General features: G+C 42.5%; 1 protein-coding gene across 1 annotated transcript in view; it reads right to left on the minus strand.

Annotated features, from left to right (window-relative positions):
• Positions 1 to 216: 216 nt before the first annotated feature.
• The window catches only part of PPP2R2A (protein phosphatase 2 regulatory subunit Balpha), a 60,433-nt gene continuing 35,983 nt past the window's right edge, over positions 217 to 24,666 (minus strand). Inside the window, exons 3-10 of the mRNA XM_088152142.1 lie at positions 23,803 to 23,900; positions 13,070 to 13,235; positions 11,192 to 11,304; positions 10,218 to 10,395; positions 9,009 to 9,173; positions 7,691 to 7,860; positions 6,491 to 6,582; positions 217 to 3,526 (exon numbers count right to left, since the gene is read on the minus strand). Coding sequence (XP_088008268.1) covers positions 3,247 to 3,526; positions 6,491 to 6,582; positions 7,691 to 7,860; positions 9,009 to 9,173; positions 10,218 to 10,395; positions 11,192 to 11,304; positions 13,070 to 13,235; positions 23,803 to 23,900 — 1,262 coding nt within the window. The 3' untranslated portion in view covers positions 217 to 3,246. The remainder of the gene's footprint in view (positions 3,527 to 6,490; positions 6,583 to 7,690; positions 7,861 to 9,008; positions 9,174 to 10,217; positions 10,396 to 11,191; positions 11,305 to 13,069; positions 13,236 to 23,802; positions 23,901 to 24,666) is intronic.

A 24,666-nucleotide genomic window follows, 5' to 3' on the forward strand; every position in this document is an offset into this window, starting at 1 on the left:
CAAGAAAGGAGGAACAAAGGGACAGCACACGTGGGCACAAAACTTCCATTTCTTGCACAGATAATTAAGCCCTGATTAAACCAGGCCATGAGTACAGTATGTAGCAGCTTATTGGAATTGCTATTCAGTGCTGAGATTTTGATTATACTTACAGGTAAGAACAACACTGTTGAAAATAGAACAGCACCTGTTGAACACAGAAAACAACACATAAAGCTGTTTCATTTTGCTTTAACTGCAAGCTAATACAAAATTCCACGTCCCCTCCTTTTTTTTAAGATTGTAAACCGGGCGTTGTTTTTTCCTTTCATACAAGTTGGAAGAACGATGATGATCTCAGGTGACTAAGGAGATTCCTCCCCTGTGGGCCATGCTTAAAGACCCCACAGGGTACAAAGAGTTTTACCCAGGGGTGGTTTCAAGCTGTATAGTGCACAACGTGGAATAACAATCAGTTGTATAGTTTTGTACAGATAGGCCTTGACTTACAACCACAATTGGGATCGGAGCTTCCGTTGCTAAACGATGTGGTTGTTACGCAAGCTGCGCCCAATTTTACGACCTTTCGCCGCGGTCAAGTGAATCACGTGGTTAAGCGAACATGGCTTCTTCCCCCACTGCTTGTCGGAAGCCCCTTGGGAAAGCGGCAAATGGCAATCACATGACCCAGGGGTGTTGCAAGTGTCGTAAATACATCCCGGTTGCCAAGCACCCAAATTTTGATCACACGACTGCAGGGACTGCGATGGTCGTTAAGTGCGAGGACTGGACATAAGTCACTCTTTTCAGTGCCACCATAACTTCGAACAATCATTAAACAAATGGTTGTAAGTTGAGGACTACCTGTATTTAGCATTCGGATGCCGGTCTTTTTTCTGAAAGGCTACACAAATGCCCTACTAAGTTTCTGAACATCTTTTGAAACCTATTGGTTCATTCTCACCCATTTTGCACTGCATGTCAATAGCTTTTTGAAAAAACTGGAATGCATTCCCACGGCCATTCAGATGGAACCAAGGGCCCTGGCGACCATCCAATGCCAGTCATTCTGGAGTGGGGGTAATTGTTCAGACTTTGGTCTGCCCACGCGCCTGTCTTGTATAAGAGACTAGAGACCATCACATCTTCTAGACCAGCACACTTTTTTCCTCATTGGTGGGGCAGACTGCGCTAAGTGGTAGAGGACCTACTTGACAAACAAAAGGTCCTAAGATGAATTTCTGGTATCTTTAAAAGGAGAAGCTGTAGAGAACGGCCACACAATATTGGCTAGCGTGATTTCCTATTAGTTTCCAGAAGTAAATTAAAGAAAGTAAGAAGCACTCAGCTAAGCCTTCAACCAGGCTTGTTGTACCCAAAACAGTAAAAAAATCAAAAGTTGTCCCCCAAAATAAAAACATAAAATCACTCCAGCCCACGCATGGGACATCATGATACCACCTCTCCCATCCACTCAAACCTGTGGCCCAATGCTGCTGAAACTAATCAATAAAAATTCAGCCCCCAATTGTAAAATAATGGCCTGGTTTACCATGTTAAAAGAAAGTCGGTCTGCCTTCAGAGGGGCTGTCCTTAAGTTAGGATTTATTTTTATTTATTTATATGTCAAATTTATATCACCACCCAACTCCCCCACAAGGAGGGATTCCCACAGGGATTATAGAAAGTTTGGGAACTATACCTAAAAATGGAGACAGGTAATATGTGAGCACTAAATATGGTGCCTAAGTATTTTAAATGATATGCCAACGTATCATTTATTGGATCTACCTGGGGACTTGAAGCATTTTCTGATCACTGTGACTTTTCAGATGTAATGACAAGTGTTTCAAAAAGCCACCTAAAAAGAGGAATGCTTATAAGGTCAAACTACAATTCTGTACAAATTACTGGTAGCAATAAAAATACTTAAGTATAGGGATTGTCAGGAATGTTTTTTTATCTATTCAAATCACTTCATATTAAATTTGGTACGACATTCTTTTTAAAAACAAGAAACTTTAATTCTTTTTTTTAAAAAAAGAAAGAAAAGCACTGTTGTGTGAGTCTGAATCTGAAACAAGGCATTCACTGAAATTAGGACAAAGGGATTAACACATGAAAAAGTTTAGTCCCATAAAACTTTAGTACTATTCTACAAAATTCAGACCCTCCCCAATTCTGACAAAATTCTGTTAATAAAGAGGAAGAAAGGGAGAAGGCTCAGATTTGAGATGACATGAGACAAAGGAATTACTAATTCAATGTAACAGCAGAATCCAAGAGTGTTCCAAGAAGTTATTTTAATGGAAACTGCAGATAAATATTAAAGTATCTTTAGCATTTTTATATAGAAGTCATTAAAAAAAAACACCTACTTCTCCCTTTCCTCGTGAAAGTTAATACTGGTTAAAATCATTATCAGACCATTTCATCATGTATCCAACTTAAAAAACAAAACAAAACAAGATTTTTAATATAAAGAGGTAGATTGAAAAGGAAAAAAAAAACAATTTACCGTTCTTCGACATTTTTATTCAGTATATTTTTCCCCCTTACGTTTTTCCTTTTTCATTTTCAGTGCCAGACATGGCAAGGAGTGATTGCAGTCAACATTTTATTAAAACATTTTACTCTTTGCAAGAGACCCTCCCCCCTTGACCACTGACCCATTTCATGTGCTTTTCATTTTTCGTCGTCTTCTTCTCTAGACACCACCATCACCACAGGGCTGGAGAAAGGGATTGTAAAAGGGAAAAGGAGTCTCGGAGACATAGGAGGAATGCTACAAGCCACAGCAAGAACAAGCTGTTATTTAATTAAAAAAAAAAAGGGCCACAAATAATACAGTAATGAGGTTACACAATTAAATCCCACAGCATTACTTGAAGGCTTTGCTCTGTGGCTGACGTCATCACAATGGAAGGCATAAAAAACTGGAGGAACCCAATGTTGGCAAGGATCCAATCTCTAGTCCATTAGGTGAGATGGTGCAAGTAGTCATTTTACATTAAAAAGTGCCCTACCCCCACCTAAACGGCTAGTGGATGTGGAGAACTGCCCAGCAAAGAGAGAGAGAAAGACCATCCATGTAGCTATCTAGAAAAATGGGTTGTCACTATGGCACATTGTTTAAACACTGGGGAAGTTGCACCGCAACGGACTTCTCTCTCACTTGCTCCATTTCCTCCTCTATATTGTTTACAAATGCTAAGTTCACTTATCTGAACTAGACAGGAAGTGAACTCTTCTGATAGGACCACTACCCTAAATGACTTTGTCTTGAAATATATACAAGTTGTTTGTAGTGGCTACAGCGATTATGTTTTCCTTGGGATGCCAGGCTGTGTGGAGGATCTTCTTGTTGAAGTCTAAGCTATCAACACTTATCTCATCCTTCTTCCGTTTGCCACTCGCGCAGACTTTACGGGGCTTCAAAACCGTACGAGGCTTATTGTTTTCCCGAGAAGCTTCTAATGTGACGTCGCGCTTTGTGTTTCTATCGAACATTCGGAAGAAGTTGTTGTAGGAACCCGTCATGACAACGCTGTAGACAAAGAGAATAACAAAAAGATGTTTCGTGTTTCTGATCCTTGAAATATCCTGATCGTTTGGTTCTAACCTTCTGTTGCTGGTTGTTTTCATTCAGTTGGTGGCCCTTTGTTTGCAAGGGGGGGCGGGGCGGGAGAGCTACCAGAAATGGTACAGCAATGGGATTTCCTTAATTTATCCAAAGTCTATTCAGTTTTAAAAACTTGCAAATACTTTAGTAGTTATGGAATACAATGCATTATGTGTGTGTGTGTGTGTAATATATATGTATGTATGTATGTATGTATGTGAATGTGTATTGTTAGAGATTTTAATTGTATATTTATTTATTGTTTTAACGTGTTGTGAGCCGCCCAGAGTCCCCCAGTGAGGGGAGATGGGCGGGGGACAAATTTAATAAATAAATAAATAAATGCATTTTGGGTGTGTGTGTATATAAATAAACATGCATTTATGTGACTATAAAATGTGACTATATGTATTCTGAATTTTGGAAGAGAAACAGACACAGAGTTGTTACATTAAACTGTCAATCCATATACTGAAATTCTTGAGAGCTGGAATTACATACTTAAGAGACTCTGACTACTGACCATTTAATCAAGCAGTTTTTAATTGGGAAAACGAGAGCACAGTGCTTATTTTTTCCCCTTTTAGTTCCTAATTTCTTCAGAGCAATGTTCTTGTGGGCAGTTTACTAAATGCCAGTTGATCCAAAAATATAATAAAACGAATCATAAATATAAGTATCAAGGATAATGAATTATAATTGCATCTCTCATTGACTAGATGTTTTAGGGAACAGGCTGAAAACTGCAACAGGGACCCATAATTTTTCATTTGTTGCGAACATTTTAATGAAAGAATTACAAATGAGATACAAGATTCCTTTCTGTTTTGCCCTAACCTCCTTGTGGGAAAGCTTACTTGGTAAATGTGTACGTGTGCTGTTATAAATTTTAATTGGATATCTATTTATTGTTTTAATATGTTGTGAGCCGTCCAGAGTCCCCCATTGGGGGGAGATGGGTGGGGACAAGTTAAACAAACAAACAAACAAATAAATAAGTGATTAAGCCCAGTAGACCTGGTGAACTTCGTTCCCAAGTAGAGATGTGAAGTTCTCAAAGTCCAGTATAATTTTGACTGCCCCAAAGTTCCATTTCATGACTCACTCACTTCCGTGCATTGTATATTACTTGCTTTCCAGGAAGCAATTATTGCCAGTCTGGGAACAGTGACATTCCCACTCATGATTCTGATGTTTCTGTGTTGCTCAACTACGTTGCCATCAATAACTCCAAGTCACTTTCTCATCTTAAGAGCCAGAATAGAGTCGTACGATATATATCTTTGCTCACTACAAGCTGCTGAAATGGTGTTAAGTGAAGGTGGAATTCAAAACAACAGACCCCCACTTCAGAAATAAAGAGCTGCCTCAACTAAATCCTTTCAAGCTGCAGGTGGAAAACTGTATCTTGAGAAAAGAAAAACAACAAAACGAACTCCTCTATATATCCAAAGGTCACCTAGCTATCAAGGAGCTTAGGCTAGGACCTCATCCATCATAGCATACAAAACATTCTACTTGTAGGGAGGAAGTTTTAATTTTTGGCAGCAGAGTGGTGAAATGAAAGATCACTCCAAGCCATAATCGATATCTACCCTCAAAAATGTGAAGTACAGGGAGGCCCACACCATAATTTTTTCTTCTATCTTTAAATAATCATTTAATCAGAGATCCACACAGCTAAAAAAAAACACATAAAAAAAACCTGGCAGCCCCAGGTGGCTTGACAAGCAAACTAAGCCATTAAAGGAAAGTTTAGAAAAGGAAGTGAGAACTGGAACAAAGAGATATAGAGCAACTGTTTATAAAGATTCTATAGCATGACGTGGTTATCCTGGAAGCCCTCCAGATGAATGGACTTCAACTACCAACATTATCAGCAATTGTTTGCCAGTTGGAGAATTCTACGAATTGAAGTCACATGTTTAGAAGCCACTTGGGTCGGGAGCGCTCAGAATGCCAAAATAAGACCAAAGTTTAAAAACCCAGTCAGCCACGAAGTTCACCGAGTATACTTAGGTCAATCAGTCTTCTCCACCTATTATAAAGCTAAGGGGAGTCAGATGTCATCTTCAACACTTGGAGAAGGTAAGACAGAAATACCAAACCATAGTAATATACATGTAAGTTCTGATACAATTTGTTTATAGATGTATACACTGCTTTATCAAGGCTACTCTAAGCAGTGTCCAAAGCAGAACAGCCAATGTAGTAATAATTTATAGAAGGGAGAGGATCGGTGCATATTAGCAGAGCATCAACTATATCTGCAGGAAGATCTAATCCTTAGGATCCCCAGGTCATAAGATCAGGTAGCATCAGTTGCTACATTCAACACGTAACACTGGGCTAAATGAACCAATTATCTGACCTTGGGTTAAGGTTACATAACTGCATTCCATTCTGCTTGGATAACCTAAGATTGGAATTGGTTAATGCAACTCATCTGGAATCCACAAAGCATCAGGGGCCCCAAGCCAAAACTGGAGCAGATCTCCCTACCCTTTCCACATGTTAGTAGGTAAATATAGTAAAGACTGAGTAACTATAGCAAAAAAAGAAAAAAAAGCAGTCCTTCAAAGACCATCTGATGGACTATTGCATAGGTTCACAAAGTATAGAGTCACCCATGTTAGATGCTTCACTGGATAAACTAAAGTAATGAAGTTATCCAGCTAATTCTCTTTTACTTGCTTACACCTGTTTTGTTTTTTTTTTCTTTTCTTTTCTAGAAATCTTCCCCAAACAGGTAGCTTCACCCTAAAACACAGTGCAAGCTACAGAGGTTTTCCATGCAGCAAGCCTTCTAGGTGTTCAGTTGAAAAAAGTTTCAACTGTCAATTAGTATGGAAGTGCTAAGAGGAGGAGGAAGGAAAAAGTGAAACTTGCCTATCGGACCCATTCCAGCAGCATTCAAATTTGTCAAAAATGCAGTCATTTTCATAGAGCGAACAAAGTTTACTTCTGAGGTATTCATGTACCTGGAAATAGAACACACATGAATATAATATACATGTTATATTAACAGTTATTAACTGTTTTGAGTTGTCTTTCATAGGGAGAGGCTATAACTTAGGATTCTGAATGATTGCATGAATATGAAAGTTCACATCATCCAAAAATAAAACATTCTTTATTTCTAGATTATGTTCTTATTCATGCAAAACTCATCATGCTTATTAAAAGGTTTCCCTTAAATTGGATGGCAGTCTTACAATTTCCTCCCACACCTTCAGCTATTCAGGCTATGTTAGAGATCACTTTAGAAGAACCTCTGATCCTGTCTGACCATTTTTAAGGAAACATTCAAGGAGCCAGAAGGAACAGAAGACTTGATAATGTCAAATGCATATGCTGGATTTGAAATCATGACCAAAAGTATGAATTCATACAGACATATATAAAATTATATTCCATTCTTCCAGCATATACACTTTATTCAGGATGGCAAACAACGAGAAGTAATGCAAAAATTAAAACTGTTTAAAAGAAGCAAAAACAAAGAATTTTACACTGCTGGTTGAATAAAAGTGTTCTCCAATAGACATTGGCCAACTTGTCAAGACAGCTATCAAATTGGCCTCCTGTATTTTTCTTTAGATATACATCACATGAGAAGACAAAGAATTGCTATCACACTGGCCTACCCTCCAGATTTTCAAATATAATTTCCTCAGGAAGATTATGGAAGTCACAGTCCAACACATCTGGGGAATACCAGCTCTAGAATGACTGGACCAGTTCTACCAGTTCATGAAAATGACTCAGCCACAAATCATACCTGAAGCTAGGGCCAGCCACCTTCCCAAGGAATAGGCACCAGTACATTACTGCAGGCACCAATAGAGATATATATTTTAAAACTTAAAAACGTCCATAACTTCATCAGAACTTCTGAGAGAAGTTCCACAGGAAATTCTGAATTATTTATTATTTAAATCCACAAACAAAATATTTAATTGTGGAGATAAAGGTGTGTCCTCTAGTGACATTATGGATGCTACAGCATCTATATTCACTATCCTACCAAACCTTGACTTAAGCCTTTTGCCAAAGTTGATCCCCAAACTGTGTATCTGTATGGCACACCTGGTACGTTTCCACAGGTCGGTTTTCCATATTTAAATCCCAAATTTTCACAGAGAGATAATCTCTAGTCATCATATATCGACCACTATGGCTAAATTTGACATCAGAGATGGAGGAGATGATTTCTGAGAAAAAGGATCGGCTGCTTGGATCCTCCGGCTCCTCGAACACTGCAAGTGAAATACAAGCACATTAATTTGCCAGGCTCACCTCGATGAGATGAATATTCCCCTTTTCATGCACACTAACAAATAAAACCTGAAGCATTAGCCCTGGGAAGCCAAATGTTTCTGAGATGAAAAGTTACCCATCAAAGGCCCAATAAACAAGGATCCTGGGGCAAGAGGTAATTTGAGCTCAACTTTCCTAAACAGATGGCATTAGCTCCAAGGACCAGCAGAAGCAGGCCTTAGTTTATTATATATTTATAAATTAATATCTGCAGCCAGCTAACCCCTATTTTCTGATGCAGAGTGACTTTCTGCAGCCCAGAAATCCAGGGAAGCAACTCATCTGCACTTTGCCAATAATCAGGAGCAAAGGTGTTCCAAAAGAGATTGAAGCCCATTCACTAGACATGTCAGTCCCATAATCACCCTTTGATGGAGATCTATAAACACACTGCCTATGTGTTTTCCAATGTATCTTCTGCAAACAAGGAGCAGAAACTTGCTTAAAGAAAGGCGGGGGGTAGTAATACAGCCTTAGCTCCTAAATGATGCCCATAGAATCCAAAATTGAAGAGTGTGAGGTGGGTGAGTGATACACACAGAGGGACACATAAAAGGAGCATCTCTTGCATAAAATTTAAGAGGTTGCTGAAATGCTGCAAACCTTTGGTGTTTTTGTGAGATCCTCAGCCAAGAGTGTGCCCCACTGCACAGCTCTGCACCGCAAGAACTTCTGCCTGAAAAGGCTGTTAGGTCCTGGAATATGCAACCACCCCTTACCCTACCCCCCCGCATCCCCAAGAAGGGGCCAAGCTGACATTTTCCATCTTCAGGTGCAGGATGGCCACCAGAAGCTTATGGGCCCGTCATTCTCATCATGTTGCGGTCGGACTGTGCACTTCCTACATCTGGAGAATTAGGGCGTATTTAAAATTCGCTCCCATCGTTCTACAGTTACTTCCATTTGTTTGCTATCCCGACATGGAAGTACTTGGGTCAAAGGTATTTTAAACTGCACGTCTTTTTTTTTTGCAGCAACAAAATGAAAAGTGGGGGGGTATCAACTGAAATGGACTTTCCACTCTGTTGCTTTATACTGATTTGCTTTGGTGCTACAAAACTCAATCAGAACAGAAAAAGCAACTCACGTTTCGAATGCCTGTCACAGAGAGCCGACGCACGCATGTCACACAGGCGAATAGTTCCTTTGCTACTGCTGTACACAAAGGTATTGCAGCTGTTCGGGTGGAATTCGGCTGCTGTTATTACCTCTGTCAGCTCCTCCATGTTGGCAGGCTTAATATCTACGATATCTAGAAATTGTTGGCATTAAGGAGTCTTCTCTTCAGGGACGTTCAAAGCCCACACTTGCATTTAAACGCATGACTGGGCCCAAAATAAATTGCTAGAAAGCATCACTCTGGACGAAGCTGGTTACTGGGCTGTACAGACGGTTGCAACTGGAGGCTTTGAGGCTGCAAAAACTCAATTCTATCAACTTTACCTCTTGGGGAAAGGGCTATCTCACCCATTTTCCATAGAGGAAGAAAGGTACAAGGTACAAGTCTTCAGCGCGTACATAGACACAGCCATATTTTCTTGGCAGCAGTTTTGAAGTGGTTTGCCAGTGCTTTTTCCATTATTTTTACATTTATATCATTCCCCATCTAGTCTACAGCCCAAGGATCTTTTAGTGGTCTCCCATCAAAGTACTCTTCAGGCCTGACCTGCTTAGCTTTTTCAGTATCAGCCACAGCTAAGCGCTGTCATCCACTGTAGACCAGAGAGTGTAAACAGCACTGTAAATAATCCTCCTTCCTATTTAATATTTATGTTACTCTACTGATCATAGCAGGGATCTGGACTGTGAAACTCAAGGCATTACAGTATATGTATAAGAGAGTTGAATTATGCTATAAAATGATTTTAAAAGATAGTTTAAGGCACAGGTAGAACTTCTACCACCACCTGTGCTTTGTGTAGGGTCTACACACCCATTCAAAAACTGCTGTCAACTTGAAGTTTTGGGAAAACTGTTAAATATATCAGGAGTAAACGTATTAATGGTATTTAATTAAAATTGTATTCCTTATATCTATATTGAAATGAAATGAAACCAAGAGGTGTCTCACTCCCAGAATATATTTGCAGTCTCCCCAAATCTCCCAAGATTGCACCAATAAATAAATTAATTAATTCCCAGATGCCTGGTAAGCTATCACGTGTGATCATACAACAGCACCCGATGAGCAGAAAATTGTGTAGACTCAACTGTCTGTCTGTCAGCTCCTCTCAGCTCCTACAACAATCTGATCTTCAGCCCAACGGAACACAAACACACTGGAGTAAAAAGATACTAAAACTTCTATCTGTGATTTCTAGATGCCACAAATTAATCCTCAAGTCATCCGCAGACAGGTATGTTTCATAATCGCTATTAATGGAGATAGAGTTGATGTGATACGTGTGAGCATTAGCAAATATTCTTCGTGGGCTGGCTTCCACCATGAGATCCATGGGCCTAAATACGGGTACCTGCAAAACACAGGATTGCAAATATCTGAGCAATTATGGACAAATCATTCAGTATCAACAGATCAAAAGGGAGGAAACCAAGACCTTCCTAAATGGAAGCATCAAAATGGGTTGGGTATAAAGAGGAAGACCAGAGCAAACAACCCCTCCATGCTATGACAGCCAGGTCTGCTGTCTCTCACCAGAAATCCCTGAAAGCACATCATTTCAACCCCTCTGAAAATTGAGTGGGCCCCAGAACTAAAGCAGTGACAGGGTTAGCAAGGCTACAATCCTGCTCATTGCATGGAAAGTAGACACTGTTATGTGGCCTGAGTCAGCAACATGGAACCAAGCGGCCACAACACCTGTAAATGGCTTCCACAGATTCCATGTAGGTATGTGAGTGTGTATGCACAAATATACATACCAAAATAAAATTAAAAATGGCTGAAATCTCAGGAAACCGGAATCTCACAGATTTGAACATTTTCACATGAGATCTCACAGTCTTTCAGGTTGCCCTGAAGTCCAAGACGGCTATTCTGCTTTCTGGATTCTGGACCCAGATGCTTGTCTCTTTTGCTTTCCATCCAGAGTGCAACAAGGACCTGAACAGTGGTTTGTTCTTTTGGGCATCACAGCGAACACACCTTCAAATGAGATGCCAGCTAACTGCAAAATGGCGTTTTATCTAAACCTATTTTTCTGTAGTGATCTCTAGACTAAGCCAGTAAGGGAAAATCAACAGGGACTATGTTGTATCTCTGCCAGATGTAATGATCCAAGCTTAACAAAAAGTAAAGGTGCTGCTCACCCGTAAAGTAGTGACTGTTGTGGGGTCTCTATACCGCCCATCTTCTTCTTTCAAGTTGTAGCCTTCCGGCCGTTTATCTCTTTCACTGATTTTCCATAGTTTTATTGTTTTGTCTGGAACACATTAAGGTAATAAGGACTGTTGAGAATGTCCAAAACCTTTGCCAGTAGAACTGATCACAGAAGAAATAATATGATTCAAGTCTACAGGTACCACAGTTGTTCTCTGGAACTTACCACCCAGGTGGCAGTTCGGAGTCTAGACTATGACTGCTAATTCCAGACACACATATGGATGCTGGATAATTTGCACCTTTAACTTGCCCTGGCAGCGCTGCACCTCCCATTCCAAGAGATGCCTCCAGCTCTCCAAATGAAATGATACAAAAGCACCAGGTTCTCCTGTGAGACTTCAGCAATATTAGACAATGGCTTTTGCAGGTTGGAGAATTCCCAGTTTCATCACAGTCGCCAGGGTTGGAAAAAGGGTTGCTAGATGAAAAGGCACCAACCATTTAGTGCTTTGCAGAATGCAAGAGGACCAGATCCCTGTTCTTTGGTGCTTGGAACATAAACTTCAACTCAGTGGAGGCAGAGAACAGAGAGGAAGGTTTTGAGATAGAGTAAACCGGGAATTCTTTATTTCAGTTATATGCAGCTAAGTTCACACAATACACACTCGAACTCCATGTCAAGAAAATATAGCTGCTGTGTTTTCATCACATGCTATACCCAAACAAATAAGCTGTGCTATAGCTGGATTTCCTGTAACCCTTGGAACCACCAAGTACTTAACCCTATTTTAACTTAACTTAATATGATGTGCCAACCCAGCCATGCTCTAGACTGACTGGGGCACCCTTCCCTAATCTTGGAGCCCTCCAGATGACATGGACTTTAACTCCCATTATCTCCAGTTGGGATTATGGGAATCAAAATCCAACACATCAGGAAAGTACCGGGTTGGGGACATCTATTTAGGAAGAGGGACTATAAAGTTTATGTTGAAAGCTTTACAGAAAGGATTTGAGCTGATATCTGAATAAGTGTTGTCTTGTTTGTATGCACTCCAAAGTGAAGAACTTTTCAGAAGATGCACTTCAGAAGTCTGACTTGGACGTGCACAGTGTGTCATGGGGAAAAAATAAATAAAGAACCAAAGGACAATAGTCAGGGCTCCTGATTAAAAAGGTAGCAGCCGTGAAGGAATGCAAAATAATACACTAATTCTGGCTCCAGGGGTGAACAAAAGCATCATACTTTTCTATTTCAAAGTATACACGCACGATACTTTTATTTTTAAGCCCTGCACTGAAGAGTTTGGAGGCAGGATTGCTTGGAAGGAGAAGGGCACTGTCATATGTGTTCATTTCTCCACGGCTAGTGCCACTCACATCAAAGGAGCCCCCAAACTCAGGAGTCAAGGATGAAGGGGAGGCAACCAGAAGAGGTCAGAAAGTTCAGAAAAGAACAACAACAACAAAAGTTACAGGAGGGGTAAAAATACAGCAAGAACCTTACTTGACTGATTTATATATATAATAATATATATTATATTATATTATAAAATAAATAATAATGTCTATGTTCCTCCTATCTTGCAGGCTCTGAGCAACAATCATCAAGAAAAAAATCAAAACACACAATTCAAATTATATACATTTCAAAACAGTAACAATACCATCCACTGGGACAGGCCAGATCATAACATCCCCTTTGGTTCCTGGCCAGATGGTTCCAGGAAGCCCCTAGACAAAATCCTGTAATATCAGTGTCAGGAATGATACAATTTACAGGACAAGCTACCAGGACAAAGACAGCCGTGGGAAACTTGCTTTAATAAAAATCAACTATCAAGAGTTAGCAAGAAGAGTCTTACCATTCGTAGACAATAAAAACTGAGCAGCATTTTTCTGGGGTAACCATCTAATTTTGTTGATCTTTTCTTCAATTTCTAAGCTTTTCAAGTAATCAAACTCTGGTTCGTGGCTTTGGAAGGTACTGTAAACATTGTATTCACCTCTGCTGTGTGACTGTAGTTTGTTCTGAAAGGTGTTAAAAATAAGGGGAAAACATGAGAAATTCAATGAACAATGACTGTAGTTCACTCTTTCCCAGGAGTAATAGGCGCGGCAGCTCAGTGTAACTAGATGACACCACATAGGACATGGACTACCATCATTACGTAAGTCCACTATTGTTGAGAATGATGGGAATTCAAGGCAATTAGAGCCAATTTGGATTTTTTCAGAATTTCAGGGGCTGTCAAACATTTTGTTGATCAATTATAAAAGCTTTTTGATGAAATTTGAAGTTATTAGCATATGAATCCAACTTCTCTGGGAGAAAATGAAAGACACTTTAAAGCATTTAACTAATGATGGTAATTTGTCTAATCGGCTGATTAAGTATTGTAATTTAACTCTGTTTGCTGAATATCCATAAATACGGGGGGGGGGGAGGAGGAGTTCTCCTTGAGCATCAAAGACTAAATGCCCAGGGAAAAGCCCTTTTAATGATAGCTGCTCCCTGTTATGCTAGGTTATTTTTAAAAAGAGGAAAGAAGAGGTTTGAGGAAGGGCTGGCTTAAAACCATGATTACCACTTTGCAACCTTGAAGAGAAATTGGTTGCTATCTTTGAAAAAAATGGACTTACTATCCATCCACCCTTCTCACCTTTAGTGAGGTGGGTTGGACTGAGAGAGCCGACTGGCCCAAAGTCACCAAGCCATCTTATATGCCTAAGGGAGGATTAATCTTGGGTTTATTGCACCCTTATCTGATTTTGAAGCTACTCATCAGGCATAAAAAGAGATATAATTGTATCAGAATCAGCACAGATTTAATAAACAGCCCCGTGCAGGCCTTCTAGTATATCAGACATAAGGGAAAACAAACAGCAGGGACACAGAGAGGTGTGCAAGCCCACCCCTGCCCCAACTGCTTATAAAAACCTACATGAATTTAGGGCTGCAAAAAGACCCATGCTTTGTCAAGGTCTCAGCTTCTCAAAGCAAAGTTCTGGGAGCTGGAAGTGCCTTCTACACACGCGAGAAGCCTCTTCCAATTCTTTCTGCAAGCTACTAGAAGTGTCAGACCACAGGTCAAAGTGCTGCATCGCCGCTTATCTCTTTGCCTTCCCAAGCAGAACCGGGTCACAAAGTTTTATAAAGCTTCCCTTAAATGAGATTTATTAAGCATGAGCAACTGATCATTATTAAGGATTAGCCGCCCTTTCTACTAGAATGGCATTTGAACAACAACATAATTATTTCCAAAGGTTTAATAACAGGCTGAAAGAGGAAACACATATCTTGAAATAACTTAATATCTGCACAGATGTTCCCACCATATTTATCAAGGCCATACCAGCTTGAAATTATCAGCATTTAAGTCCCAAATCATCTGACGGATGCCAAATTGGGAAAGGTTATGCTAGCAAAATCTGGGTTGGGGAATCCCTGTTGCATTGTAGCAAACTTTTTGCATGATTCATGGGTGTTCCTCTCTCCCTCCATCCTAATGAAATGTCTTGGCAGATCTACCTTGTATGGTGGAAACAATCTACATTCAGGCATCACTAACATGGCAAGAACTTGTTCTGAGCCTCTTTTCTAAGCTGGAGGATACCATCAGTGCTGGCATGCTAAGCTGAATTCCCACCCAGCCTAATTAACATTTTATTGGCATGAATCTCACTGACGTGATCAGTTTAGAGACACCATTCATTTCCTGCCTAGTAGGTGACTCCATTGCTAGTTACATGGAGATAGCATTGCTACATTCTAAGCCAAACAGCTCAGTGGTAAATGCAATTACAGGTCTGATGGCATCTGGAAAAGGAATGCCTGGCAGATGGACCCTAACTCTCCTGGATGCCATATGTGCTGAAAGGTAGTATTCGACCAGCCTGCCTTCCTCAATTTGGACCTTAACTCCCAGAATTCTCAGCAATGCCATGCTGGCTGGGAAATTCTGAGAGTTGAAATTCTCAGGGCTACCCAGGTTGGGGAACACTGTTGACTAACACAGAATTTAGGATGTTGCTCAATATCAAGGCCATTTAGCAAAGCTCTTTATTTATTTATGGTCATAGATCAAAATAAGCACTGGATAATTAAATATTTACCTCTCCCCTATGAACCTGATTCTGGGTGTAGAAATCACCCACTGAGAACTATTCCAGGGTGTCCTCCAAGGGCAAACACCTGCCCAGAAATCAGTGGATTTTCTGCTAGTAGTGAATCTTCAAGCAAAGGCAGAAAACTTTTCATGGTGTGTGAAGGAAAGATTAAAAAAAAAATCGGTATCTGAGAACTGTGGGGAGCATAGCTTCAACGTTTCTGCCTTTTTGGGTGCTTCAAATATTATTTAAAGGCCAAAAAGGTTGTTAAGCTTAGCAGAAACTGGATGCAGCAATTGTTTTAACTCTTATTTTTCTTAAAAAGCAAGAAGTCCCACTGCTGTATTTCAGCGAACGGCTCTGGGTTGCCCATCTCCTAAGGAAAACTCACCAGATACCCCCTTTACAATCAAAATCAGAAAATATTTACTGTATTAATGATAGGTCATAGCTGAGTGCACAAAAGGATATGTTAATTAATACAACACAGGTAGAAATTTAAATGCCTGTTTAAGTAGGTAAGAAACGCTAAGTAAGAAATGCTGAGAAATTCTATAAATAAAATGTTTTATTATAATTTAACCAGCATAATAACTAGTAGATATTTTAATAAAGAATTGTGAAGAGCAAAGGAACAGATATGTTAAATCTTGGAAGGAAGTTCTGGTGGAATATTCTTCCTCCCCCCCTCCCATCAGCAAGAGGGTTTTCCTACCACTTAAATTAGTCTGAATGGTACAAAGGAAGAACTGAAAGATTTCCCAGAGTTTACATCAAAGTGAAGGAACATAAATAGGCTTTGTATAGCAAAAGCCCTCCCCTCTGACATTATCCTTAAAACAAGAAAAAGGACAAACGGAAGTCATCAAAATAACAATGTTCAGTGTCGACATTTTAAAAATAAGTTTAAATACTTGTGCTAAGTTTCAGTTGGCCATTCACACCCTTGTGGACGGTGGTGAATAAATGGAAATCCTATAGTTTGCATTATCTAAAGACAATGATAGCTTGGCAGGATGTCACGTATCTGAGCTCAAGGCACAGAAGATAAAGTATAATAAACCAAGGTAAGTGAGAAATCCAGAAGGAAGAATGGAAGCACGAGAGAGAGCTTGGTATCTCAGCTGTAAATGCCAGGAAGGGCAAAGGTGATAGATAGTCCCCCATGGACTTGGGAAAGACCAAATAGGTTGATGAATTAGTATGCTCTCCCTAGGCTAAGGTCAATGCCAGGAGATACTTAGATCTTTATTGCAGTATTTATTAACAAGTGAGCTTATCATTGCTGGTATTCTGGAAAGCCTTAACAAACATGGCTGTTTTCCCAGGATGAGGATTGGAAGGTTAATGGCAAAAAATTGAAGGGGAAGCAAAAATTTAGCTCTCCAGGGCATTATCTGCAGCACTGATGGGATAAGCTCATCTCCCCTACTGGGCAAGAATCTGGGTTGCCCAGAAGTGAAGGGAAGAAAGGCCAACTAGTCTACATATTCCAAGAAATCAGAGAGGTTTTTAGGGCTGATCTTGCTTGAACCCATCTGGATACATCTGCTGCAAGCACCCAATCCGCATAACAATCCATATATTAAATCATAATTTAGCATGTCAAAAAACAGCTGGAGCAAGTGTTACATCTGAACCCTACAACTGTTTCCAGTAACTCAGTAAGGAGTGATCATTGGTATCTTGGTATATATCCAGGTAACCTGGATGCCACCAGGCAGGAAAAAGAAGGTCCTTCTCTTCTCTTTGTCATTTTATGGGTTAAAAGAGAAACACTGGATGGGCTGACTACATTAAGTGAGTTGTCCCCAGCACTGTGACCACGAGGTGGCACTAGAAGATTAACTTAAGTCTACGTGAAGGACAAACTCCTAACCTTTCCCCCCACCCCCAGGTCTAAGAAGTCTACAGAACAAATAAAATATTGTATACCTCCGAGTATTCCTTTCAGAACGATATATCAATTAATACACAGACAGAGACTTGACATCATTTCAAGCTGAATATTTTTAAATTTAATCTACAACAAACAACAGTTCTTAAAGGACATTGTTACACATTGTTTCCTTATATACACAAGATACCTACAATATTAAAACCTCTCTGTTAGAAGAACTACTGTTCAGCCATTTACATTCCTCTGGAAGATTTCAAGCAAATGATCTCCAGATATTAGCCCCAAAATCAAAAGTATGAAAGATTCATGTCTTCCTTCTAACAAGAGAGTTAAAACATCCCATGGGTTGCTTCATTTTTGGCTTAACGGGTGAGAAATGAATGGTATGCAGGAAGGGGACTCCCCTCATTAAATTCCACACATGGCCTCCTTAGAGCAGATGAGAGAGAGATCCAGCTCCTGGATCTGAACCAGTTTCCTATCCTTGTTGTATATTTTGGTTTCCATGGGGAACCAAATGGAGAATGTCCGCTTCACCAACAGTATTAAGCTTAGCATTCCACACATCTTCTCCAATGTACAATCTGAAACACAAGACTTCACTGATACACACAGAGAATTTAAGGACCAGAAGAGCGCATGTAAATCCTCTGACCTCCCTGGATATCACTGACTTAGGCCCAGCTCTAACAAGAGTAGCAATTTCTTCCCTAAGCTGTACCACTTGAACTTATGAGGCAGGATTGTCAACAAGAAGCCCTCTGCGTACAGAAAGAACTTCTATAATCTAGCAATCTACCTTTTAGATGCGCAAGCTTTCTGGGAGGAGAATGGAGGAGCATCTGCTCATGCAAAGCCTAGTTTGTAGCTTTAGGTAGTATAGCCCAGATTAAAACCAACTAACTCAAGGATTTTCCCTTCCGGATGCAGCAGAGAAGTCAGAGATTTTCAGACTAAACCTGAAAATGGAGGGATTCTGATGAAAAACTGGCATTTTAACACAAATACTTTCAGATAAGCTCTGTGAAGTACAAAGATAAAGACGCTTATTAAGAGGTCTGCATGCAAACTTTAGAATTGCCTCCCTGTACTGCAGGCAGTGTAACATCCGCTTTAAAAAGCTTTTTTTTACAGTTGCATTCAGACAGGCACACCAGTAATTGTTGGAGCCTTCTGTGCAACAATGGGAGAGTGCCTAAGTACCCATGACTTCTGAAGGCCACCTTTTGTGTGCAAACTAGTCAAATGTTTTCAAAGCTGCTTAATGAAAACCAGGAGAAAACACTTGCTATTCATGAGAGAAATCTCTTCCATGCCCACATGCGTTCAGGGCCTGCTCATCTCCTGTACAGCATGAGTTCTATTTACTGTGGGAGGAAACCAAAGTAGAGCATTCTGTTATGGGCACAAAGAGAGTCTGGAGAAAGAACACTAAAAGAGCACTATTTTGAAACTTGAGGATTGTCAGCAGACCCCCCCCCCCCAAAAAGCTTTATTTTGATAGGCTATGTGCAATGGCCTGGATCTAGATGACTGTGATACAATGAAGAAGACATATGTCACACTGCAAAGCCAGCAGCCAGCCCCTATAGCATCAGACCACAGCTTTATACAGCATAGGATTCTCCAAGCCAAGGGTCTTCAGGAGTTATCCATCACCCAGAATACTCAACCATGCTGACTGGTGGGTACAGAAGCTTCATCGCTCCATCACTCAAGGACTCTGCTTTGGGAGTGACGGAAGGCACATTCCAAAAGCTTCACTTGGTCTGACCCACAAGAGCCTCTGAATGAAGATGTTAGCTATTGAACATATAGCACTAATTCTATGAGGCTATATATTCAATATGAGGTGTGTTTCCACACTTAGCTATGTCCCTTCACCAATTACACTGCCCCACGCCCAAAATACATCTGTTGTTAGCTTGACACACTGTTATCATAATTTGTTTTAACTAAGGTTTCCTGTGTAAGCCACAATTAATTCGGTTTATGCATCACACTAGAGCAGAACCACTGCACCATGGCTTGCCAATCACAATGGCTGGTTCGCCTCTTGGGAGAACGGCTGGTTATTTATTTATTTAATCAATTTACATGGCCATCTATCGTACAACAGTGACTCTGGGTGTCTAACCAAGTTAAAACTCAATAAACTCAAAAACCAACAGCAAAACCAATAAATATACATATAATAGCAGCCAAGGACAACAGTCACAACAATAGCACCATCTCATGGGCCGCATTAACCTCCCAACCTTCACACCTGGGAAAACAGCCATGTTTTGAAGGCTTTCCAACAAAGTCATGGCCAGCTGGATCTTGGGGTGGGGGATGAGGAATATAGTACTCCAGAGGACGGTGCTTCAATATGTAACATGGCCTACCATTATTCCAGGAAGGATCCAAAATGGGCTTTTTCCTATTGTGGGAGACTTTGCAAATGCTTAAAGCACCTATTTCATTTTTTAATCCCACACAAATCCTAGACATACCCTAGGCCAAAGCCACCAGGTTGTTTTATTTCATAGCCAGTATTTACGTAAATCATATATATTACCTACTTACAGTACAGAGTATATTACCTACCTAAGAATCTAGCCACCCCCATTAAGCCCCCCCCCGGGGCCAGTGGAGAACCGCAGGGTCCCTCCAGCGTGAGTTTGGGACTCCCTCCTGGGAGTGAGAGTCTAGGAGGGAGTCTGAGAGCGTGTGAGGATACTGGTTCTACCTTCTGGGTGGGAGACGGGAGGTGTGAGGGAATGAGTCGGATGTCCACCCTGCCGACTAGTAAGAGAGGTCGTGCAGGGTGGCAGAGGGTGTGGGGAGTGTATGGTTCGGTGGGGGGTGGGTCCTGGCGGCGCCGAGAGCGTGAACTGGTGCGCCAGGGTGACCCTCCCTCACTGGTAAGCGTTTGGGTGTGAATGAGGATGACTGGTTGGAAGGAGGGGCCCTTGCTTCAGATTGAGGACCCGGGAGGTCCAGGTGGGGAGGTATTTGGGCCCAGAACCCCCGGGGGCTATGCGGTGGGCTACACCATCGAAGTAGTGATGGGCAGGGGACATTATGGCGGGAGCTGGAGGGCGGGCCCTCTTCGGGGAAGACGCCCCTGGTATGTCTCACCGGTGGCGTGTTCCGGCCCTCCTGGCTCACTTCCAGGTCCTGGTCAGCAGGTTCGTAGGGGCCCTGGCTTTCGGCTGCTGCTGCTTAATGCCAGGTAGGTTAACAACAAGGCCCCCCTCATATGTGACTTGATCACTGAGGAGGGGGCAGACCTGGCATGTATTACCGAGACCTGGCTGGGCCCCGAGGGAGGGGTGCCCCTCTCGGAAATGTGCCCAGCTGGGTTCACGGTGTGGCACCGAGATGCCAGGGCAGGGGAGGAGGGGTGGCTGTTGTGATCCGGGAATCTCTAGTGGCCTTCCAGGGCATTGCTCCACAAGTTTCGGGCTGTGAGACACTGTTGATTAGGTTGGGCTCCCGTGAACAGTTGGGAGTTCTGCTATTGTACCAGCCTCCCTGCTGCGTGGCAGCCTTCCTGCCTGAGCTGCTGGAGGCCGTCTCGGGGCTGGTGGTGGAGTTCCCCAGGCTTATGGTTCTGGGGGACTTCAACCTGCCATCCCTGGGGAGGTCCTTGGACTCGGCTCAGGAGTTCATGGCTACCATGGCAGCCATGGGCCTCTTGCAAATGGTGCAGGACCCAACCCGAGACAGTGGCCACATGCCGGATTTGGTTTTCTTGTCAGAGCAATGGCAAAGTGATCTGAGGGGAGATTTACAGCTTTCCCCGTTGTCATGGTCAGATCACGTCCTGGTGACCCCGAGTTTCTCTTATGCCACCCCCCCTCCGCAGGGAGGCAGGACCCAAGCGATTGGTCCGCCCCTGGCGCTGATGGACCCGTCAGGGTCTCAGAGGGAGCTGGGGGATATTCCCGTGGACCTGCTGCACGGTCCAGAGGAGGCCCTGGCTGCTGTTTGGAATAGGGAGGCAGCTGGGGCCTTGGACAGGATCACGCCTATATGACCTCTCTTGCCACATCAGCCTCGACACTCCGCGTGGTTTACGGAGGAGTTGAGGGTGCTGAAGAGGGTTAAGAGACGTCTAGAACGCCGTTGGAGGAAGACAAAGACTGAATCCAACCGAACACAGGTTAGAGCCGCTGTTAAGGCCTACATTGTGGCAATAAGGGTGGCGAAGCATCAATACTTCTCCACCCTTATTGCATCTGCAGAATGCTGCCCGGCGGCCCTGTTTAGGATCACTAGGTCCCTCCTTGGTAAGGGGGATGTGAGGGTTCATTTGCAGGGCCGTGTGGAGGAATTTTCAGGGCATCTGCAGGACAAAGTTGCTTGGATTCATTCCAAGTTAGACTCTGAGCGTGGGGCAGGGTCGGGGGAGATACCGGGGGACCGTTGTTACCCAGTTATCTGGGAACAGTTTGATCCTGTTGCTCCTGAGGAAGTGGACAGGGTCCTGGGGACTGTGAAAGCCACCACTTGCCATCTTGACCCATACCCCTCCTGGTGAAAGCAGCTCGGGAGGTGACATGTGGTTGGATCCAGGCAATGGTTACTACATCCTTGCACGAGGGAGTGTTTCCGGCTGCCTTTAAGGAGGCGTTGGTGCACCCCCTCCTCAAGAAACCCTCCCTGGATCCCACCGTACTGGACAATTTTCATCCAGTCTCCCACCTCCCCTTTCTGGGGAAGGTGGTTGAGAAAGTGGTGGCTTCACAGCTCCAAATGGTCCTTGAGGAAACGGATTATCTGGACCCCTTCCAGTCAAGTTTCAGGCCCAGTTATGGAACGGAAATGGCACTGGTCGCACTTATGGATGATCTCTGGCGGGAGCAGGATGGTGGAAGTGTGACCATCCTTGCTCTCCTTGATCTCTCAGCGGCTTTCGATACTCTCAATCACGGTATCCCCTTGGGACGACTCAGGGAATTGGGGGTGGGCGGCACGGTCTTGTGCTGGTTCGCCTCCTTTCTCTGGGGCCAATCCCAATCGGTGGTGATAGGGAGCGAGAGGTCCCATCCTCGGCCCCTCCTTTGTGGGGTGCCACAGCGTTCGGTTCTCTCTCCGCTCCTTTTCAACATCTACATGAAACCGCTGGGCGAGATCATCCGTCATCATGGGGTGAGGTATCATCAGTATGCTGATGATACGCAGTTATACATCTCCATCCCTGGTGAAGTAAGTGATGCCGTGGCCGCCCTTTCTCGGTGCCTGGAGGCTGTAAGGGTCTGGATGGGGAGCAACAGGCTTTGGTTGAACCCTGGTAAGATGGAGTGGCTATGGGTTAATGGCTCCTCTGTATTCGGGACTTTGTCATCTTTGGTGCTCGATGGGGTGGCACTACCCCAGACAGACCCAGTGTGTAATCTGGGGGTCCTCCTAGACTCATAGCTCCTGCTTGAAAGCAGGTGGCAGCCATGGCAAGGAGGGCCTTTGCACAACTTCGGGTTGTCCATCAGTTACGCCCTTTCCTGGATCAGGATGCCCTTCAAACAGTCACTCACACCCTTGTTATCTCCCAGATAGACTACTGCAATGTGCTGTACATGGGGCTACCCTTGAAGAGTATCCGGAAGCTACAGCTGGTCCAGAATGCGGCCGCACAGGCTATTTTTGGAGTCCCGAGAAGGGCCCATGTAACACCATTGCTCCGCGAGCTGCATTGGGTACCAGTTTGCTTCCAGGTCCAATTCAAGGTGTTGGTTATTACCTTTAAAGCCCTACATGGCATGGGGCCAGGTTACCTAAGGGACCATCTCTCCCCTATGACTTCAACCTGTCCCACCCATTCACACAGAGAGGGCATGCTTCGGACCCCCTCAGTAAAAGAACTCCATCTAGCGGGGTCCAGAAGGCAGGCCTTCTCTGCTGTAGCCCCCGCTCTTTGGAACATTCTGCCTCCGGAGGTGCGATTGGCCCCCTCACTCCTGGCCTTCCGAAGGACCTTGAAGACCTGGCTCTGTCACTTGCCCTGGGGCGGGGAGGGACTATCTCAAGCAGGGAGATGGCTAGCCCCACAGTGGCCGGCTGTCCCCGGCCCGATTTTCCATCTTCTTGGATTTTCCTTTTGTAGTATTGTTTTAATTCTATATATATTATGTATTTTATATATATTTATAGTTTTAATGTCTTTGTAAGCCGCCCAGAGTCCCTTGTTGTGGGGGAGAAATCCAATAAATAAATAATAATAATAATAATAATAATTACCTACTTTTTAAATATTAAACATAAAAGTTCCTAAGAAATCAAGTCTAATTCATTTCCAATTGTCGGATCACCCTGGTCTTTCTTTTTGTTTAAAACATACAAACAAACAAACATAGCATCTAATTCTATAATTATGTTTGTCACTATTTGACAAACGTATTCTAGCTACACAAACTTACCCACAGCCCAAGTGAATGCAATGGAACTTCTATGTAAAGAAGCACGCTGCATTTTTAATGTAAGGAGAAACTTTCTGTACCTAAACTCAAACATAGCAAATAGGGCAAGTGGCACTTTTATGAATAAATCAATCCTATTTTGGAGTTACTACAAAAGATTGGGAGGGCAAAATGAAAACCTTACCTCCTGCTCTTGTTGAAATATGACAACTCTACCGCCTTTGTCTCCCGTCGCTAGCAATTCTCCAGAATGATTAAATTCTACTGTAGATATTATGTCAGCTGTATAATAAAGAGCAAAAAGACATGTGTTAGCATTGTTAATGAACATTCAATCTAGGTATAAGCACCATGGACATAAGCAGGATAGGAAGAGCATTGACGCTTCTGAACTTTGATGTCGGAAAAGTCTCCTGAGAATACTGCAGTCAGCCAAGAAAACAAATCAATGGATCATTGAACAAATCAACTCAGAGTTCTCACTTGAGGCACAAATGAGCAGGCTCAAATTATCCCACTTTGGACACATTATGCGAAGATCTAGCTCTTTGGAGAAGACTCTAATGGTGAGAAAGATGGAAGGAAAGAAGAAGAGGACAACTAGCAGCAAGGTGGATAGACTCAGTTACAGAGGCAATGGACGCACCATTGGAAGACCTCAAAGACCAGGTTAGGGGCAAATCATCATGGCGAAAATTGATCTATGTGGTGGCTAAGAGTTGACACTGACTTGATGGCACATAATCAATCAATCGAACAATCAAAATAAGTGCCATGGCTGCAGTAGCAGAGAATAGTTACTCAAGGAATATTCTAGGAATGTAGATGCCTGCAGCCTGTTTGTTCCCATTTTTGGCTACTCTCACCTATGCAATTGACCACACAAGACAGACAGATAATCTAACTAGAGCTTCTAGCATTTTACATCCCTTCTAAGGCAAGATTCCGAAATCTAAAGCAAATCTTGGTTTAGGTATCCTGGTTTATAAATGGTCACAACAAGCCAGGAGCACTGGTTTGGGCAGAATGCCCCTGCCCTGTGGAGCAC

The sequence above is a fragment of the Python bivittatus genome, unplaced genomic scaffold (genome assembly GCF_059951505.1).
Source record: "Python bivittatus isolate LINGU-HERP-01145 unplaced genomic scaffold, Pbiv_v1 ctg000680_np1212, whole genome shotgun sequence".
Classification (NCBI taxonomy): domain Eukaryota; kingdom Metazoa; phylum Chordata; class Lepidosauria; order Squamata; family Pythonidae; genus Python; species Python bivittatus.